A 21,562-nucleotide genomic window follows, 5' to 3' on the forward strand; every position below is an offset into this window, starting at 1 on the left:
TTTTGCCATTCCATGTCGGGTCGGAACGCGCCTCGCTCGAAGAATGGTATGCGGCATCGCTCGGCTCCTGCTAACCGAACGAACTAACTCGCTTCGCAGGCTGCAGCACCTGCCGCCGTCGCAAAGTGAAATGTGGTGAGGAGCGTCCGGTGTGTAAGCGATGCTTTAATTTGCGCCTCACATGCGAGTGGGGGATACCTGTCAAACGAGGCAAGACCGGCGAGAATGCGCCCGTTCGTCATCTGCAGCCCCGGTGGCCGCCGCCGCCCACCCGCAGCGATCCGATCACCACCACTACCGCGCTCGATATCGCACCTACAACCACCGCGGTTACCCCTAGGTCCCCTCAGCCAGTCACCACCACTCCTACGCCTGTCACTTCCATTGGGGCTACAGTTGGGATCCTCAATGCTCACTATGCCAATACGCTGGCCTCTCTTTGGCCCCCGGCCCCCGGAACTGCCCCGGATTTCTCCCCGGTTTCCCCGGACGGCTTCCTCCCCGCGAGTTGGCCGGTATTTCATCCGGCCTACACCCAGACCACTCCCCTCTATCCTTCCTTATCTGGCACTGAGTTTCCTTGTTCAAATGCGCTGGTCTTGTCCGAACATGACCAGAAATACTTTCAATACTTTCCCTCCTCCTCTATTGTCTTTTATTACATGAAGAATTGGCAGTGGAGCAGCTTCTGCTATCTCTATCAGGGGCCTGCGCGCGTTAGCAGAGTAATCATGCGCATGATCTTAGCACTATCAGCAAGTGACATGTACCGCAGTGGTCTTGTCGTACGTTCACCCGGACGCCCCACGGCTGAAGACCATGGCCGCTTTCACTATGGTATGGCCGTAAAGGAGTTTCGGCAGATGCTGGAAACTCCTAAACCCCAAGTTTCACTCGCTGAAATGGAAATGATCTTCGCGACGATGTTCCTCATGGTTGCCTACGAATGGCAATTTGGTCATTGTCTGCGTCATTTGCAGCTGCATCTCCAAGGGGTGCGCTCCCTGCTCGAGACGCACCCAGAGCTGTTCCAGTCCAAGGACTTCGACGAAGTGATGCTGTCAATGGATACGAATCATTCAACTAGTGACATAGCTTCTCGAGTGTCATTTATCCCGGAACAATTCCTTCTCTGGATTATGTACGTTCCCTGATCTCGTGCTTCCATCTATCTACTAACTCCGCATGTCGTGCCAGATATGTCGACATTAACCGGCGCGTTCTTGAGACGACCAATGATTCCCTCACTGACTATGTACTCAACTCCGATAACCCAGCTCTGCATCCTGACCAACTCCACCGAAGCGCACGCCTTTGGAGCCGCTGCTTTTGGGGCAAGCAGTATCCCGACCAGGAGATAGCCGATGACATGGAAAATTACCGAGCCTTAGAATTAATCCATGTTGGCTTCATCTTATGGCACAAGGCCTGGAAATGTCTAGGCGATCTTGTGGAAACAGCCTACACCCCCAATACGTTATACACTGAGATTCTCTCTGTGCGCGATGTAAGTATCCTCTTGTCTGTGAATTGCTTCTGTACTAAAGCCAGGCAGCGTTTCTCCGACCTTATCCTTACTGCAAAGATTTCGGGGGCAGGCTCAACCCGTCGCACTCTAAACACGATCTATATGGCTGTCAGCAACTTTTACGCGCTCATTCTTTTCCATCGCCGTCTGCTTAGCCCCAATCAGGCTCCGGCTGCGATACATCGTCAGGCCCTAAACGGTATCCTCGAAAACACACACAAGCAATTCGCCGTTGACCAACGCCTACTACGTCGATTACACTGGCCCCTGCTGATGGCGATAATAGAGACAGACGACCCGGTTCAGCGTGAGTGGCTGCGCCAACGCTTACTGGAGCTGCGTGGGGTTCATTCAGAGTACTTGTGGGTGAACGACATCGCTGATGAGGTGCTGGCTCGCCAGGAAGCGAGCCCGGCGGAGATGGTTGATCTTGGGGAATTGCTGCGCAATTTCCACGCTTAGTCTATTTTCCTCTTGACTCTTCATATGCTACCCAATGTAATATCGAATATAAATCTTATTCTTTCCTGTCACTCATTTCACATAATCATGTCAGTTATACCGGTGGATCTTCGAATCCGCTCCTGCACACAACCATCCGACTAAGGATTCTCCAAGAAATATGCATCATACGCAACCTCCCCCTTTGCGCGCGTCGCCCTCCCGACAATCACACGGTTATTCATCCAACGGTACCGCTCATGGCCCGTCTCCAGCTTGATATGCAGATGGAACCAGTACTGCCCTGGATCCACCTGATCATCCCCTTCCATCAAAGCCTTAAGAACCTCCGGTGGTCCAGAACGAGTGCCCTCCGTCCTATCCACATTGCAATCATCAGCCGTCCATTCAACCATCTCAGCCAGACAGATAGGCCCCATCCCATAATCTACCCTGTACCCCTCCGCCGGGACAGAAACAAGAACATACCGAATATAGATAAACGCCCCATCATCACTCTTGATCACATAGTTGGTATTAACATGCGTGGTCTGATTCTCCTCCACGAGCCTATTCACGCTAGTTAGTGTATCAATACAGTCTAGAATATGCAGAGGACTTGAGTTACATGAAGTCCGCACCACCAGGGACAACCTCCCCGATCAGGAACTTCCCGTGCACGGTGCCAGATTTAATGGGCACGCAGCGGCGGCGACCGTAGGGTCCGTTGCCGATTTCCATTGGGGGATCGACGACGCAGCGGAGGGTGAAGAGGTGGGTGAGTTCCGGGGGAGGGGAGAGGGGTTCCATTTCGGGGTTGGGGACTGTTGGTGTGGTTCGTGGTGAGGGGAGGTGGGTATGTATTGGGACCGGGGAGGAGAGAAAGGGGCACGGGCTGGTTTATGAGGTTGCGTGAGGTAAGTAGCTGGGGTGGAGTCGTGATGATGAATGCGATGTCATCCAGGCATGGATGGGTTCGGATGTCGGCAGTTGGGAGCGGGGATTGATCCACTGCGTTCATTGGGAACTAGGCTTGAATTGAGGGGCGTGGTGACTATGATCTGTTCGGTTTGTTTCTGGGTTGTGCTGGTATAGATAGATGTAGATTTTAGTGTTCTTGGTATTGTTTTATTAAGCGGTTTGGTGCTTTGGATTTGGATCGCTGAAGTGGTGACATCATGGATACTTTTGCAATGGTTTTGTTGTTGTTGTTGTTGTTGTTATTGTGATGAATGGTATGGTTCAGGTCGAGAGAAGCTATAATTGTGATCTATATTGCAATGCAATTGACCGCACCCACTCCTCTCATGTTCGATGTTCGACCGCAGGTCTGCAGCAGACCCTCCGCAAGGAAATCACATTAAAATACCAAGTTCTCATTAGAGCACACCATAACGCCTACCCAGATTGATTATGCACATATGCCGACCAGCCGATCCCTCGACCGACCGGCTTCCTTTTTCCGCCGCGGAGAAGCTGCACACGACCTTCAGGCCCGGACCAGCCTCCCCCGTCCGGCAGTAGAAAAGACATCAAGACGCTCGTAAAGTCCAAGACTCGCGCAATGAGGTATAAAACGATAAGATGACCCCTTCCAATCCTCCCCCTTCAGTTTCCCGACCGCCGTTTCGAGTCCCCCTTCGAGCCGTAAGCTCAAGACAATAGGCCCAAGGGGCTCCGTCCCCCGGTCGGCCCCATGCCCTAGGGAATCTTGACAACCACCCAGCAACCTATCCACGGAGAACGAATCGCTTAGGCGCCACCGACGAGGACGTTGTTAACGGGAATGTGGACTGCATTGGTTCATTAGCAATGCTGCTTTCGTGCGAATGAACTCCGGCAGTGGCCGCAGCACTTGGAGGCGGAACGCACTCAGCTTGACGATGTATCCGATGAAACCCATAATCAGGAAACCAGTGCCGACAGCCTGGCTGATCTTGATGAACTCGCGCTTGTCGGCTACGTTGCGCATTAGCCAGATGTCATGCAAGAGTGACGACGGCGATTCGATGGGAAGGTCACGGGAGGATTGGACTCACGCTTCTGGCTGCGGTTGACGAAAGCCATACCATCGCGAAGGAATTCGCGGGGCACGTTGAGGAGTTCTTGAACTTGGTCGGACATGGTGATTGTGCAAGGAGGGTGAAGTGGTGTGTGGTGGTGTTGCAATGGGTGGAAGGTGGATGAGGACAGAATGTTGGACGGGGTGGAACGCGAATGGGCCAGCTGTGCTCTTCGGGGATGCGCACTAGCCGGAGGAATTGCCCCTTTGAAGTGCCGGACTATTGTTGTGCCGAGATGATGGCCACGTATCACCTGATGAGCATGATTAGCTCAGCATATGTGGCTGATAGTGCTAGATGTGGCTGGTGCACTTGTGGCGCTAGTTGTTGATGTATTCATAAGGCATTCGTCTGTGGAACTGTGTGTAAAGGACTGTGTAAAGGACTACAGAGCCTGGTCGCTGTTGTGAACCTTTAGAGTGCAGTATTTTAACTATTGAATGGGACCAACTCTGGCTTGCGGTTCGAGAGACTTCCTACCCTTACATACGCCTGCCTCTCCAGCCCGGCGTCGCAGTATTATTTCCTATTTCGGGCATAGTTCCTTTTCAATATTCACCCAAGATCTCCAAGATATGAGCCGGATGAGCGCTAGGCGGCTTGAATTTTATCATGGAGAGTGTGATTAACCGAAGCCTTATAAGCTGAACATTCCCTCGTGCATTATGACTACTACTCAACTTCTTCGTCTCACGCACTGGCAGCCAGCCCGTTGAGTAAGACCATTTTCGCATCATGTCCAGGATGGGATCACTTGTAACGCGAGACACGGGCTCTGCTTGTATATCTTACTCCAGTGCAGTGGAAAATGCTTATCACTATCAGCCATCCCTAGCAGCCGGACTTCTCTTTACTGCCCTGTTTGCGCTCTCAGGGATTGCGCATATCTTCCAAACCTGCTGGAAGCGAATGTGGTGGTGCCATGTCTTCTCTATAGGCTGTTTAGGTGCGTGCTTTGATACTGCTGTCTTGCTTCTTTCTGGCTAATTTAAAAACCCAGTGGAGGTCCTGGGATGGGCAGCGCGCACATGGTCAGCCGCTTGTCCGTACGAACTCAACGCGTTCCTGATGCAGATAGCGACCCTAATTATTGGTATGAAATCCTCCCACAGGCATGCATGTTTTATTGACGGTCGACAACTGACGGGTAGTGACTTCTGGCAGGCCCCACGTTCTTTACTGCCGGCATCTACATCATTCTCGGCCGTCTGATCCTTTATGCCGGACGCGACTCATCCTTCCTGAGCCCAAGGATGTATCTTTGGATATTCTGTACATGCGACCTTATCTCGTTGGTCGTTCAAGCGGTTGGCGGGGGCCTTGCTGCCACAGCAGTGGCCGATAACAGGGAGACCGAAACTGGAACCAACATCATGGTGGTAGGGATTGTATTCCAAATGGCTTCCATCACTGTCTTCGTGGTCTGCGCCGGCGATTTTCTCTACCGGGTTGCGCGTCGACAATTACTTTATTTGATGACCAACAGGAATCGCCTCCTCTTGTTAACGACACTCCTCTCAATTGTGTTCATATATATTCGAAGTATCTATCGAACCATCGAGCTTCTACAGGGTTGGACAGGATACCTGATCGTTCATGAAGTTTACTTCATTGCGCTCGATGGAGCGATGATGGTCCCTGCAGTGACGGTGTTCAACTTGTTCCATCCGGCCTGGTTGCTTCCTTCTGATGAGGCCCACAAGAGAGTGCAATCCTTGGGAAATGACACGATAGTGGGGAGTGAACATGAAATGCTCGCACAAGGCTGATTGATGAAGCAGCGGCGTGCTATTAGGCAAAACTTGGAATTGCTGCCTGGTGAAATGAATATTTGTGACGGCGCGCAACTTGCTAAGAATATATGTTTAGGATGCATCGCCTTTATCAATCTTGCAAGCTTTGTAGCATTAATTGCACAGTACACTGCAATCTATGCTAAGAGACGCACTGACTACATTTAACCTTTGTATCCATCGAATCGAATTCTCAATTTAGTACAAGCACTAACCGCAAGATAAATGCCTGTTCTGGTATAGTCGATTCAGAATAGTGGTAGAAGTGGGTACCTAAGGCTGCAAGGCCCACTCATTCTAGATTAGTCCGAAGTTCAGAGCGCGGTTCCTTCTTAACTCACATAAGCCCAGATCGAACAGGCTAATTTCTCAGTTATGTTCTGTCCCTACAGGCAATGAAATGTTTTCTTACCGAGTTGATATCCTCTAACATCTGCATTCAGTATGCCATGTGGACAAAAAGACCAACGCCTAACGCGACGCCGTTGTGTACATTGTAGACGCGACCATGCTAAGGTGGGCACCCACTTCAACACTCTCGAAGACATGCGAGCAGCTCATATCCTATTAGTGTGACGGTGGTAGACCCTGCTCACCCTGTGTGAAGCGCGGACTCAATTGTACTTCTTCCATGATGCCCTCAAATCTCACCATCGTCGCTTATCGGCATCGCCTACAATCAAGTGCTCTGCGTGCATACCAGCCTGAAGACGAGTCGTCATACACAAGTTTCTTTTTTGACATCTTCAACTCTGCCACTTCACCCTTCTTTCGATTTCTGTCCTTAGAATCGATTGGAGACATTTTCCGCGACGATGACGTGGTCCGCAGTGCTGTAAACCTCGTGGGCAAGGCCTACGCGGCCCAAGGCACTCATCTGGTTAAAACACACTCGCACCTCAAACACGACGCCCGTCTCTTACTTTCCGATCTACGACCGAAAGTCTTAACGTCTCTTAGGTCCTCGTTGGAATAACGGTGCAGGACTGGGGCGCTCGTCTCTGCGTCATTACTAGGACTTGCCGAGGTACGTGGTCCTCATACTCTATTACCTGTCGATTGTTGACTAAGTGATGGCAATAGTTCCTGTTATATTCTAGTGGGAGTAGCTGGTGCTCGCTGATAACTCAAATTTTGTCCATGTTGTCTCAAGAATGCGGACCTGATCGTCTCTCGTCTTTGGAATCAAATGTCCGGCGGTTCTTGCGGACCTGTGGTGCGTTCAAGGCCTTATTATGGGAGGATAACATCTTTTGGAACATCAGGACGACAGGATCGATGGGTAGCTCCTTATACCCGCTACAAAGCATTGACTTACAATGGGAAGTCTTGACGGGGTATCTCGAGGAATGGGGGCGGTTGCAGTATCAGTGAGCCATATCCCGACCATGACGCTCTTCGGCCACAAATCTGATTTGTTGAACAGGTTGCTTATGTGGACTCAAGCATCAGCCAGAACTTCTATTAACCTTACTCAATCAAGCTTTGAGCATGTTCTGTCTGGGATCGAGTTGGTCAACCAGGCTGCAAAGCTGCAGCAGAGAATCATCTCAGTGATCACCTTGTATTCAGCCATGGATGCCAATTCACATTGTCACTTATTACTGCCGTTTTATTCATGGGCTCTCACTGGTTTATCACAGACCTTCTGTCATTCGACATGGCGCAAGCTTTCAGTTCCGCTTCCTATCATGGATGCTTCTTTGGCCGATCAGCAAGCCGCTCAGGCTCTTGAATACATGGAGAGATATCTGCCCTCGCTCAAACTGGAAGCGATTATGTATGCACCACTGATCAATGCCATCGGTTGGCAGCTGTCTGCTGCGCCGGAACGCGACCGAATCCTTGCAGTCATCAAATCGCTTCGATATGTCGGATTCTCCGTCGCAGATCTAGTCGAGCAGGAAATGCAGGTTGACTGGGCCAGAATCGCAGCTTTCGAAGGCACTGTTCAAGGTGCCTGATTGTACAAGTATTTTGTTTTTCCTGTCTTACCTCGGCTTCAATTTTAACTGCATGATGACGGCCGCGCTAATCGCCGAGCACTTCATCTGCAAGGTATTCGCCATCGAAAGTCCCACGGTGTCTTGGCAACCCTCTCTCTTATGCATTTATCAGTATTCACAGCTCATAGCTGCTCTCGATCTTTATGATCCCCTGCGCTCAATCCGTGCCAGCTGATAAGCAATGCAGGTATGATCCGCTCAGCTTGGGCCAGTGCATTGCTAACAACGCATCGAACAGACCTTTAACTTCCCAGGTCGCGGCCTGACTTGTGCTAGCATGCCGCTTTACCCATCGCTATACAATCAAGCACGATGTCGGTTCAGGCAGCCTGGGAGTCCTGCTCCAAAATTGACACCCTTTTCATCCTTGTTTGCTCCGTCTTTTGCTGGCTGATCCTTCCTGCTATTGGACTTGCCTACTCTAGTTACTCGAAACGGCACAACAGTTTGGCATCTTTTTATCCTGGCTTGCTGGCGGTTGCCGTCTGCTCCATCCAATGATGGATGATCGGGTATTCTCTCGCCTACAGCGAGGGTAACAGCGTCATTGGCGATCTCAGCAAGGCGTGCCACATTGGTGTCCTCGCCGAGCCTGTCGGTTCTATTCCCGAGATTTTATTCTCCAAATTTCAGCTTATATTCTGCGCCACTGTGTGTGCGATGTCGATCGGCGGTACCTGCGAATGCGGCCATTTACTCCCTTTGATCCCATTTATCTTCGTTAGTTGAACATTCGCTCGCTATTTCCAAATAGTTCGCTAACATCATATAGCTTTGGTGCACCTTTATTACGCGCCTATCGCCCATATGGTCTGGTCCGAGACAGGCTTCCTCGCCAATCTTGGCGCCCTCGACTTTGCTGGTGGCACACCAGTTCACATCTGCAGCGGAGCCACAGCCACCGCACTGAGTGTGTACCTATCCTACCCTCTGTTTCGCTCGCGACGCTCTTCCTTGCGCACTCCGAATCATCTCGCTCTGCCCCGCCCGCACAATACTCTTTGCCAGCTTCTTGCCATGATTATAATCTGGAACGCCTGGCTTGCCTTCGACGCGGGCACGATCCTCGCCCTTAACTTGAAGAGTGTCATGACCGCCTGTGTTACCAACCTATGTGCTGCATCCGGGGCCCTGACATGGGCCAGTCTGACGTACTACCACACTGGCAAATGGAGTCTGGACAGTACCTTCCTCGGGGCCATCTCAGGGCTGGTTCTCATCACCCCAAGCGCTGGGATCATTGACACCCACGGCAATGGGATTCGGTGTCCTTGGAGCCGTCTGTGGCTACCAAGCCCTACGCATCAAGTTCACCAAGCGCGCGAAACACTACCGTTGGGTAGATAACGGCGATACATTTGCCACGCACTGCCTGGGTGGGTTCCTGGGTACGATAGTCACGGGTATTTTCGCGCAGAAGGAGGTTGCCGCGTATGACGGCGTTACGGAGATCACGGGTGGATGCTTGTTCGATGGAAACTGGCGACAACTGGGCATCCAGATTGTAGAGGCGCTGATTGGGTTTGTGTGGAGCTTGGGTGGGAGTTATCTGCTGTATGCGTTGATCGATTGTGTGCCTGGGCTGGAGGTTCTAGCGACAGATGAGTAAGTTGTTCCAAGAAATTTGAGCAGGTTTCATGTGCTAATTGGGAAACTAGGGAGGTCATTGCCGGGCTGGACAAGTCGCAGATGGATGAGTCGCTGCATGAGGCGCAATGGGCTGGGGAGGAGGAGTACCACCCGTTCCAGAGTCCAATTCAACTGTAGAAGTGATTGACGAAAACAGCGTTCTAGACGACTCAAACTCCAGTATAGACAACGACCAGCCTCGTGCATTTCCGCTTTAACATAGCAAAACACTATGGCCATACACAGGGAACCTCGTACAACCCATAGCCACATCGACTTACTTAGGGACCCCCCCACTCGCAATTTCCTCCGCCTCGACCAGTCCTTCATCCCACTCTAGCCAGCCTTATCGTAACATCCCACCAAAGCATAATCATCCCCGACCGCAACCTGAAACTGATTTCTAATCACCACCAACCCTAACCTGACTCGCCACAAGTTGTGCTGCACATAAAGCTTAAGATCCACCGCCCCAGATACAAACTTCAAACCACAAAACCCGGGAAAACTCCCAGACCCAGACCCACGGTTCGTACGAAGGTCTACCTCCAGAGCTGTCCGGCCGAGTCGCACAGCCCAGCATCTAGACTATTCTCCCTTATACTTTGTAAATCTTCTCATTCGCCCTCGAATAGAGTTCCAGTGATCGGAAAGGGGCTACGGTCAGGTCCGAGCGGGGAGGCATATTGCCAAGGGGATACGAGGTGCAGAGTGTAACTATCAATCACTATTATAATTTACGTTATTAGGTAGACTCTATACATTGGTCCAACAAATCAGATATATCATTTGGCGTCGAGATAGATACTTTATTCTTGCGGCAGTATATTATCCTCCAATGAACCAGGCTAAGCCCCTTTCGCCTAGCCTGCAGCACGACTGACTCGTTGTGCAGGAGCATTATAGTTTAGTTAGTTGTTGGCTAGATTTGCAGCTAAAATCTCACGCTGAAGAAAGACAGATAAACTAGATATGGAGTAGACTAGACTAACTACAGTGCAATGGAGTAGCGCTAGCGAAGAACTAACTACCTAGTCATGTTAAGCTTCAAAACCGAAATCAAGGTATCTAGACAGCCAATTTCACCAGCACAGGCTAGATAAATTGTCATATAACACAGCCTAGATCCTTCACTCTCAAGCTTATAAAGCCTGAACATAGACTCTCGACTAAAATAGCGGTAAATACCACTATACTACCCACCACCACAGGACACAGTACTTACACAGATACCATACAGAGTAGAGCAGGGTAGAGTATACAACGCACTAATCTCAAAACCCACCAACGAATCCCCACCACAGCGATAAGGATAAGTAAACCAACAACAGCACTACAACCCAGCCCATCCTCACCACCACACCCATACCCTCTCTGAATGTAAACCACAACCTCCCCCCTCTCAAAGACCACAACCAAACCAAAACCAACGTCATACCCCAAAAACGCATCACGATGATCACAGATGATCACGATCGATCTCGATCCCGATCGATCCCACCACCCCCAATCAACCAACCAAATCCACCTCCCAGGTTCATCCCCGATTATGCTATGCTATGCACTACTGACTGTCCACTCAGAAGGCAAATCGACACAAAGCGATCGATCGGATCCGTAATTGAACTGGTTCTCATCGAGATGATCGAGATGGGGTTGAACCCCCCCCCCTTCCCCCCCCGGTTTCGCATCTGGGTGCTTATTGTATGTACTGTACTTCTGGGCTGGGGCGGAATAGATTAATTCCGGTAGACACTGTAGTGAAACATTGGGTACGCGGAGATCGGGGCACTGATCGTAAGGTGTACCCGATCCATTAGTACATCGGATGCATCATATCATGTATCGTATGTATCTGGCTGGGTCCTGTGGGGAAAGCTTATTTTGATGCTGGACACTGGAGTCTGCAGCCTGGAAGTAATTACCGTGCAGATGACTTTACTATTATGTTTTGGGGGACTAGCTAGCTAGACAGACTACTTCACTTGTTTTGCTTACGCTGGGAGGTATAGAGTTTGAGGGATTGGGCGGTGTGTTTGCGCTAGTTTGTTGGGCTCATCTTGAGTCTCGAGACTCTAATTATGATTGTGGGGGATGGATCATGCATGCAAGTAAGGTGAAACTAGTTTGGAGTTTGCTTGGAGTTCAAGCTAAGCTGGAGCGGAGCTTGAATCGTAGGGCGCTTGGGCTGATTAGGCAGGTGAGAGGATGAACTTAGGATCAATTCTTATGTCACTCCTTGTTTTCTCTTTCTAGCTGCATGATGTGAAGCCTTGTGGTGATCAATGGGAACATCTATGGGAAGAGGTAGACAAGGAAAGAATCATAAAATTGTTTATACATAAATCCCACATACTCATATATCAGACCAAGAGGGCCGATCTACGCACACTCACCTCCCACGGGTATAAAACAGTAACCAAACCAAACAGAAACAAGAATCTAGACCATACTATGCTCATGAAACGAACTATCCCCCGCCGACGACGTCTGCGTCACCTCGAAGGTCCGCTGGATGCCCCCGAAGCCGCCGCGGGAACCCGACTCGGTGTTCCCGCGCCGCCGGCTATCCTTGCTGGGCGATCGTTCACCCGACAGCCCCGCCGTCAGCTGCTCCTCGCTGCTGTTGGACGAGGTGGACGGGCCCCGCTGGCTGTGAATCGTCGTCACCGTCACCGCCAGCTTGTCCGGTCGGAGACGGCCCTGCACCGCGGCTTCGTCCAGAGAGCCCAGCGGCAGGGGTCGCTCGTGGGAGCGGAGGTTGTGGCTAACGGCGCCGACGCGGCGGGATCCGGACGGGGCGCCGAAGGGCGAGCGCGTGTAGTTGGGGTCGGAGTGTGAGCCGAGCCAGTGGCGGATGAGGGGGCGCAGGGTGGCGAGACTACCGGCTGTGATGCCTAGCCCGGTTTCAATGTTGGACCAGAGGGCGATTTCGACCGTGGAGTCTAGAGATACGCCAACAGAGATTAGTCTTCAATGTATATAGATGGGAGGAAGAGGGAGTGCGTACAGAGGAAGTCTGGGTCGTAAAAGGTGTGTACCCAGGGGATACGGATGATGGTCGCGGATGAGGCACTAAATATGGTCAGTCAGTTGGTACGTGATTAACCTGACTAGTAGAAGAACATACATGCAGGCCATTCCCAGAATGCCCACCACAGCCATCTTGGTCTTCTTCCGCATATGCAGGTTCTTAACAATGAACATGGGCAGAATGCCCACGGTAAAGTCGCACAGTGCCGCGAACGCACTGTACACGTAGGTCATGGCGACAATAATCTCCATGTTGATGCAGACGCCATGGATGCTGTCATCGAACGCCTTGCGCGTCCAGAAATATGATACCGGCTTGCATTGCAACAGCATCAGGAACATGAAAACGAGCGCCGCAACGACGGTCAACACCATCACGATGCGGAGGAGCCAGATATGCACTCGGCGCACGGTGATGCGCAGCAAGAAGATACAGACCGAGATCTTGCAGCCCATGGCGGAGAAACAATATGCGATCTCGCAAAACCACCAGTACTGCTTCGGGGTCAGTCCACTGCTCATCAGTGTTTGTATGGACAGATATCCTACCTTCATGGCTGTCACACGTTCATTCGCCGTCAAGACGCTGAAATGCTTGCCAGTGCCATAAATAGCTCCAAGTATCATGCAAAGACTGAACATTATGTAAAAGAGCTTTGGACATCATATCAGCTTCCTATTCTCCACCATTACCCGGTCAAAAAAACTCACCATGGCAACAACCATAGCCCAGTCATCAATCCCGAACGCTCGAACAATCCATCCGCGCACATAGCATCGCAGTATCACCGCAACGCAGGCCACGGACATGAAGGCGGCTGCAACCGCCTTAACCTCCGGGCTGCGGTCATCTGCAGCCATGCTATCTCTGCTGGGCCCAAGGCATAATCCAAGAGAGAAGCAGAAAAACAGAAAAAAAAAAAAAAGCCAAACGTGAGGGGCAAGGGGGCAACGGGAACCACCAGCGGTATTTGAATGAACGATGGGGAAAGGGAGAAGGACGTAGGGGCAAAATGTCAAGCGTCACACGTCCCATGGTTTAGAGGGCCCCAGGAGTTACTCCAGACACGCTAATCTAGTCAGTCGACCGTCTGGCCCTGGTCGGAGGTGATCATGGCAGGCTAACTGCTCTGGGTTCTGCACCTGCACATCGCGGTCCCCCAATGCAGACCAAGATCGACGCTGCGCCTGTCGAAAGTCTAATCATTTGGCCCAGTGTCCGGGAGCTGAAGGCTAATCTAACATGGAGCCTTCGCTTAGAGAAAGGACGAAGAAGCCATTCTGGGAATGAGATCATCACTCGTAGGTTCGAGTTTCTCGGCATCGAATCTGTTTCGGTGCGGATGATTCGTGGGGAATCTGTTTCGGTGCGGATGATTCGTGGGAAGCGTATTCCCCCACTGAGCCGTTGTGGTCAGAGCGACGACACGATTAGTGTCTGATAGTGTAAAAGGTTATCCTGCTGCGCTGGAAATAATTTCACGTCAATGGCCGGAAATGGGGATGGATCCACCGAGGCTCGGTTTCGCCTCCCGATACGGTAGGCTCCCCGACGGTCGAGTCAGGAGAAAGAGGAATAATGGGAAGAAGAGGAGGATGGCAAAAAGAGCAAGCCGGTTGAGAAGAATGAAGTCATGAGGGCCGCCAGATAGACATCCATGGCTCTGGGATGCAGCTTATGGCTATTGTTGTGCAGAACCGTGGACCGGAGCTCGCATTGCCGCCAGCCGCCCAGGTGATCTGGAGAACCCTAGAGCAGATCAATCAGCTCCCATGGCCATCACCACCGTTAGTCCGAGCATTTCCACGTGTGATTCTCGCCTCTTGTTCGGGCAAATGGCCAGTCATGACGATGACTACTCGCGAATGGCACTTTAGACGAAACGCTTCCCCTCATTCCCGCGGCTTTTGGCTGCCACGCATGGGTGGATCACTGGGTCCGAGGCCAGGGAAACCAGTATCAAAGAAGCAATTGCATTCAAACCTGCAGACTTCTAGAAAGCTAGTCCAGAGCGACTTGTCAATTGTCATACGCTAGAAGGGACCCATCACAATCCCGATTGTCGAGATGCAAAGAGGTCCTTCAGGGGAGCAACCCGGGCGAATGGGCGAATGGTAATCTTAATGTTCCTCCTGCCAGGCGGGCACGTCCCAACTGGGCGGTACGCCTATTCCCAATTCGAGCAATGTACAAACCGCCGGTGTCCACACTAAAAAAATTAAATGGGGGCCTGCGGGCAGATCCAAATTGCTCCAATGCTCCCCCCTCCCGATAAATTTAGCACAGAAGCAGATGGATCATGCATCATGGATGCCCTTCCGAGTGCCGCGGGTGACTACTGAAGAATTAGAACGACACTTGCCAGCCATATCTGTCAAAGTGTCAAACCAGCCCCATCCATGGGACTTTTGGCGTATTCGTAGTTATTGCCGATGTCGATCCTGCCCACGCAACCCACGCGGTTCGGAAAACCAGACAATGCAATGGTGCGGTGCGGATGTCCATCCACTGGGGTTCTTTTGCCGAATATGACAGAAGCCTGACTTTCTGACTCGCAGGCGGGAGAAAACTCTCCGAGTCGGGCGAATTGCTGCATATGATGAGCTTGATTTGCCAGTATCGGCTGCTGCGATGTGCCGCAGTTGCAGGAGGAAAAGGGCTGGGCTAGCATGTGGATCGGAGGAGGAGATGGGGGGTGCATTCCCATTCCCTGCAGCACTTGGAGCCCGGTTGTTTCGGCAGGATCCGCTCCACGTGAGCGGTCCTCGTCAGATTTCAATAAAAGGAACACCGCGAGACGAGTCCAGATTTGAAACGCAATGTATGAAAGACCAATGTGGAACACAAATCCTGCTGTCGGATAGTATCAAGGTTGAAGCATGGCGACAAGTCGACAACAGCAAAGGTATGTACATGATTCATGTGTGGCTTACGCGCCAAGTCGCACCTCCGGGTTGCCCCGTTGTGACGGTGGACCATACAAGCCCGGGATTCAGTTGCCCGAGTGAGAACTCCCAGCCTGCGATTGAGATTCGAGACTCGAGGCTCGATCACCAGCCTCGTACAGCTGGTTTTTGTGCAAAGAGCAGGTGGGAGCACGTTTGCTTTCTAGGCCATAATCGAACCTGTTTGCTGGTCCGACCGTCGGGCAGGTTTGCAAGCTCTCGAACCTAAGAACTGCAACATTAAAATGGCTGCGCAACCGCCCGCAAGCGCCTGCGACTGGCCACACAACCCTGCTGTGGCTTGGGAGGACAACGGTGCACTGCATTGTGCAACGTCTTGGAAACTCTGCTCTCTTTGTTCGTGTGAACTCTCCAACATTCTCCAGGTTTGCGGAGTTAAGTCATGCCGTGGGGCCTGGAGTACATAATGGGCGACCTACGAAGGCATAAGTTGGCAATGAGTCTCAGAGAGCAAAATCTGCGATACGATGGAATCGAAAACTGCTCAGGTCGAATCAGCAGACACGAATGCGTCGAAAAGCGACCATGTCAACTCGTCGACCGAGGACATTCGGTCCACTTCTCAGCCAACTCTGGCGGGGACCATTCAACAGTCTTATAAGATCCTAGGCTACTGCCTTGCGTTGACAGCCGGCATTCTGCTGTACGGATACGACTTGGTCATTGTGAACAATGTGTCTTCCATGCCACAGTTTCAGTAAGAGGCTTCCTGAATCTGTGGTCTGCCTCGTCAATGCTCACACTCGCAAGGCGCGATTATGGTCGGGAGCTCAAAGGACAACTGATCACCCCCTCTGTCTGGCTAAGCCTATGGAGCGTGGCTGGTCCCATCGGAGGCCTGTTCGGCGCAATTGCAGGCGGCGTTGTCCAAGATCGGGTCGGGCGGCGCCTCTCTTTAGCCATTGCAAGCTTCATCTCAGCTGTCGCGGTCGCCGTCTTGTATGTCTCCAACCTTCCGACCGAGATCAATGACCGCAGGGCCATTTTCCTGGTGGCAAAACTGGTTCAGGGCTTCGCCGTGTACATGGTCGTGTGCACAGCCGAGACCTATATGTCGGAAGTTCTACCTACCATGTTACGAGGTCCGACCCTTGCCCTCTTCCCGATCTTCACGCTGGTGGGTCAATTCGTGGGCAGCGTGGTGGTCCGCAATGCTCTGCACACTCCCGGGGCCAGAGGCTACCTCAACTGCTTCCTCTCGCAATGGCCATTCTCGGCTCTGTCCCTTCTAGTGTCTGTGCTCGTCCCGGAGAGCCCAACATACCTCATCCGGAAGAGTCGCCTAGACGAAGCACTTAAAGCCCAGCGCCGACTGGACACCGCCAAGGTGGATTCCCTGGCCAAGATCCAGCAGCTGCGCGCGTCCGCGCAACTGGCAGAGCAGGAGTCCGCGGGATACCGCGAATGTTTCGTGGGTGTCAACCGGCGTCGCACGATCATCGTCTTATTTGTGAACATGATCCCGAATCTGCTCGGAATCACATTGTTGGCCAAAGCCAGCTATTTCTTGCAGATCATCGGCATGAGCGCGAACAAGAGCATTATGATGCTGCAGGTCATCATTGGGTTGGGCTTAGCAGCCAATATTTTTAGCTTCTGGACTTTATCTCGATTCGGCCGCGTACCGCTTATCATTATCAGCTTGAGCATCATTGCATTTCTGTGGTTGGGAATGGGCATTTCAGGCTGCTTTGATGGAACAGTCAATGTTTGGTTCGTTTGACGCGTTTCCCTGGGTGTCAAGCGCAGGAGCAAGTCTGATAATCTCTGCCAGGTACTCGGCTGTTACCTTCTGCCTCGTCGTCGTCGCTTCCGGGACCGGTGCATGGCCAGCAACCTACGCCGTCGGCGCAGAGACATCCTCTCTCCGGCTCCGGGCCAAGACGCAAGGTCTAGGATGGTTTGTAAACTGTCTGTCGACCGGGGTCGCTGGCCTGGTGCTCCCTTATATCTTTAACCCGGACCAGGGCGCATTAATTTCGAAAACGGGGTTCTTATTCTTCGCCAGCTGTGTTGTAGCAGCTGTGGTGACATGGTTCATCGTGCCGGAGATGAAAGCTCGAACCCCTGCGGAAATTGATCGCATGTTCGAGAACCGACTGCCTACGAAAGAATTCAGGAGATGGTCGCCGGAAATGGACGAGGTGACGGTCACTTTAGGTGCCTGACCGACATTGAGAAGCTCCTTGGCTTGTCCTTCATTTTGAATTGCACGGAAAGAGCTTGGATCCTCTAAGTTGTTTTGGCGCTCTTTTGCTCTGCAATGAACGGGAAACGTCCTGCGAAAAGCGAATTCAATCCCTGAAACCGTTATATATTGAGTCACCATCATTTTACTCGTCGAAGGCCGACCTAGTATCGACCTAACCTGGTAAAACCTCAAGTCAAGAATGTCCGGCCGTTCGGGATAAACTGGAAGCATTCAATGACTAATGTTTCATGAGTCGCAAATAGAACCGCCGCACGTTTGGCCATTATGACTAATGCTTGTTAGTATGGGAATATAGATAAGCCTTAAGCATGAATGATTGTCAAATTTTGACTGAATTTTGTCGTGGTTCTCCAACTAGATACATGAATCATAGAAAAGAAATCAACTAGCCTTGTGACTTGCACATCAGCTGACTTTTGCTGGAGTATTTTGTGTTGTCCGAGAATGACGGTCAGGTTGAGACTGTCATATCGGCTTGTGTAAGGCCCTAAGGGAAAGAGAGGCCCCTATCTGTGAATGTCGCCTGAAGTGGTAGCTGGCCTTGGCAAGCTGAGCTTTCACCAGCTATGGCCGAATAGATCCACTGAGATTTGAACAAAACGGCATGACATCGTATCCCTTGTTCGTCCGCAAGATCGAATATCGAAGTGTATGTCATCAGCCTGCTGTACCGGGTCGGCCATCAGGGAGCTTCTAACGCGCCCATCGAGGCGGTGAAGACTTGGTTATGGGAGGACACGAATACATTCAGTCCTGGGCTGACGCTGCAGCTTGAAGACCCTTCTTCTTGCCTTTTTTGTAGACACGTTCATCGTTGGGGTCAAAGCCACCATTGCCCCACAATGCCCAATCCAACGTTTCCTTCATATAGTCTTCGGGTTTAAAGGGGGTGCCGTCAGCCTTTTCCTTTTCCAGAAGCTCGAAGAATCGATCGTAGTCAATCCGGGAGTGCCACTTTCCGTTCACGTAGAATCGCTCGGATGCGATGAGTGCACAGCAGCTATGGGCGTGCTCTGCAGCAATGCCGTACTTCAGTCCACGACGCTCAAGCTCCGCGTTGAGAGAGGTGACGAATTCCTGGATTTCTTCGTAGAATGGCACGTTCTGCATGGTCAATCCAGCCCCCGCACTAGTGCTCGTACCACAGTAAGTGACACCCTTGATTTCGATGAAACAAGGTAGTGCTTTCTCGACCAGGTTCGCATACCCAATGACCTCGTCGTCCACGTTAAAGCCCTTGACCAGCGTAAGACGGAAGACAGTGCGCTGCATGTGGCGTTTCTCTCGAAGAATGTCTAGGCAACGCTGGAAACGCTCCCAGAAATCGCGATGAAGAGGACGATCAATTTTCCTTAGACTCTCCCGGTTGCTCGCATCGATGGAGACGTACAATTGCGTCACACGCGAAAGAGTCTCGAGTTGATCCGGGTGTTGAGCATTGCAGACAAGGAAGCTGGAGATATGTTCGCTATGAAGCATCGAAAGGAAAGAATTAATATGCGGGTAGAAAATGGGTTCGCCCACCAAGCTGAGAGCGCAGTGGCGGATGCGCATTGCTTCCGCAAATCGCTCAGCACGCACACCAGGGACACCACGCATCATCTTGATCTTCTTGTAATGACCTTCCTTGATACCATTGAAGATCAATTCAGGGGAATCAACCTTCCACCGCCAAGTAGTACCAACCGGGTTAGTGCCATGTCTCCAGCAGAAAATACACTTGTTGCTGCAAGAGAGGGACGGGGTTGCCTCCATGCAAAGATGCGAACGGATTCCATAGAACGAGAATTTGTAACACGAGCCACGGCCACGCAGGGCTGACTTGGTCCAGCGACAGATCTTGACGCCCGAGTGAGAACCAACAATGGTATAACCTTGTTTCGTAAGAGCTGCGTAAGTGGGCGATGTCTTCGGAACCATTTCCTTCTCACTGGCTTGGGGAGCGAGGGCGGACGAAGTGCCGGCAGTGGTGAAGTCAACGGGAACAGGGGCTCCCGAACCGCTCTGGCTATCAGCGCTGAACTTGATATCCTCCAGATCAACCACATCTTGGGCCTTGTTACGTTTGCGGTTAGTTTTCCGGTTGTTGCCATCCGAGCCTTCTTCGTCCAGTTCCTCCTCGTCGCTTTCAAGCGGGTCACCGCTGCCAGGAACACCTTCGCCCAATCCACCATTCGCTAAAATGTCACCCAAGATATCCTGAAGACCATGCGACCACTCTTTCAGGGCCGCCTCCGCGTCACTCTTAACATCGCCAAATCCGAGAGGGTACGCCCGCTTTCTTCCTGTAAGCTTTGCCATCCACCGATCGAGTTCCTTGGCTTGGGAGCAGTACCCTTCCTCCTCAGTCGGCCACCCTTCCTTGTCGCCGAATCCAAAAACGCAGTAACCAGCCAGACTCGAGAGAGGCGCAGTATCAATGCGGAAGTCATTGTGGGTTTCATCAAGGTGGCCGAGGAAAGTGTTCAGAACAGTGTCGATGTTGTACGACGGGATGAGCAAGCAGTAAACGTAGCGTGTTCCAGGTGAAGTGGACGGAGGCTTGGGTGCAGTGGCGAAGTAATCATCGAAGTCGACATATGAGAGATCATGGATCTGAGGGGGAAGAATGCCCCGCTCGCGGTTATCAGGATCGGCTCGTTCTTGGGCGGCGGCACGCAAGTCCTCTAGCAAGACCTGCGCATACCTTTCGGTTGTACCGGTCAAAGAGGCATAGAAAATAATGGGCTGAATGAATGACAAAGGCGTTTCCTGGTCGGAACCTGCACGTCGGCCAGCGACCTTCAAAGGTTTCTTGCCCGAAACTCTCTTAGGACCCGCTGTAGCCTTTGGCGACGTTTCTTCCTCGACGATAAGTTTGGCGTTCGTTTCTCCATTTTTAGTGGCTTCCTCGTCATATGCGACCGCGATCTTTTCATTCTTCTCGGGAGACTGGCTTCGAGGGGACGATGGGATGGACGAAGCCGTGGCAGTTTTGTGCCTGGGTTGCAGCGTACGATAAGCGCGAAGGAAAGTAAATGCGGCGACGAGAGCGAGAAGAAGAGGAAGACGGTAAAGATGCCAGAAGGCTAGCAAACCTGATAAAGTACGAACAATCAGCACGAGAGCATGGCACAAGCACAAGAATGGTAATGCTTACCGTCGGCTACAGAGGATTCCGCCATGATCGGAGGAGCAAAAGAGCCAAGCCCTTGGGTCCTGCTTCTTTCCTTTATTCACTTGCCTTCGAGTGAGGGTAGATGTAAGAATGTGGGTGACCAACGATGAAAAGAAAGAGTCGAGAAAAGGCGGGTCGGATTAAGTGGGCGGAAACACTTTATTTTAGGAGGGGTTGATTGGACCCAGAGATAGATAGCATGGAAGAGACTCTATCTGCAGGTGATCACCACGATGCAGAATTAGGGAGAAGTAAGCAAATCGCAGCCTTCGGTCTCACTCGAGAAACCAAATAACATGCGAGAATAATGCACTGGACGAATATAAAACATACGAGCAAGCAAAGATCTTTGGCTCGATCCCGGAATCTCTTGAGGATTTTTTTCGGTTAGCGATGATTGGCTCCCGCATTTTCTCCTTATTACTCAGCGCATGGTGATACAGACCAATAACTTGCACTCTCTTGTAGAGAAGCAACATGGATATGATAAAGAAATACTAGCTATGGTCTGATACTTACTGATAGCTGAGAAGATGCTCTACTCTTATGGCTGTTACACGTTTTTACGCTGCAAAGGCACTCAAATTCTTGCCTGTGAGTCGTGATCCTGACCCCACCCCCTAGCATGCAGCCACTTGGGAAGTTGTTTTGTCCTTAATCACCTCGTCAAGTTGCTTGAGCAAGGCTGGAAATTCGGGTTGCGGTCACATATAGTAGCATATAGACCGAGCTC

General features: G+C 51.5%; 4 protein-coding genes across 4 annotated transcripts; 2 read left to right on the forward strand and 2 right to left on the reverse strand.

Annotated features, from left to right (window-relative positions):
* Positions 1–12: 12 nt before the first annotated feature.
* Positions 13–9,440, forward strand: BO97DRAFT_470040 (Rh-like protein/ammonium transporter; the record flags this gene model as incomplete). Its single annotated transcript, XM_025699908.1, has 8 exons — positions 13–46; positions 100–1,141; positions 1,198–1,507; positions 1,556–1,890; positions 8,140–8,314; positions 8,366–8,555; positions 8,604–9,014; positions 9,061–9,440. The coding sequence occupies 8 exons, from the start codon at positions 13–15 to the stop codon at positions 9,438–9,440; spliced, it is 2,877 nt and encodes a 958-aa protein (XP_025552070.1).
* A 2,462-nt stretch (positions 9,441–11,902) lies between these two features.
* On the reverse strand, positions 11,903–13,354 carry BO97DRAFT_434067 (putative integral membrane protein; the record flags this gene model as incomplete). The annotated part of the gene is made up of 5 exons (XM_025697651.1): positions 11,903–12,405; positions 12,471–12,535; positions 12,591–12,988; positions 13,043–13,147; positions 13,205–13,354. The coding sequence occupies 5 exons, from the start codon at positions 13,352–13,354 to the stop codon at positions 11,903–11,905; spliced, it is 1,221 nt and encodes a 406-aa protein (XP_025552071.1).
* Positions 13,355–15,798: 2,444 nt separating this feature from the next.
* BO97DRAFT_48723 (proton myo-inositol cotransporter) lies at positions 15,799–17,968 on the forward strand. The gene is made up of 3 exons (XM_025700849.1): positions 15,799–16,157; positions 16,211–17,173; positions 17,235–17,968. Exons 1-3 carry the CDS (start codon positions 15,928–15,930, stop codon positions 17,626–17,628), a joined length of 1,587 nt encoding a protein of 528 aa, XP_025552072.1. The 5' UTR covers positions 15,799–15,927; the 3' UTR covers positions 17,629–17,968.
* Positions 17,969–17,985: 17 nt separating this feature from the next.
* BO97DRAFT_389361 (flavodoxin and radical SAM domain protein) lies at positions 17,986–20,924 on the reverse strand. Its single transcript, XM_025693710.1, has 2 exons — positions 20,812–20,924; positions 17,986–20,749 (listed from the first exon to the last, which is right to left on the reverse strand). The coding sequence occupies exons 1-2, from the start codon at positions 20,834–20,836 to the stop codon at positions 18,420–18,422; spliced, it is 2,355 nt and encodes a 784-aa protein (XP_025552073.1). The 5' UTR covers positions 20,837–20,924; the 3' UTR covers positions 17,986–18,419.
* Between the last annotated feature and the right edge of the window lie 638 nt (positions 20,925–21,562).

Source organism: Aspergillus homomorphus (genome assembly GCF_003184865.1).
Source record: "Aspergillus homomorphus CBS 101889 unplaced genomic scaffold BO97scaffold_15, whole genome shotgun sequence".
NCBI lineage: Eukaryota > Fungi > Ascomycota > Eurotiomycetes > Eurotiales > Aspergillaceae > Aspergillus > Aspergillus homomorphus.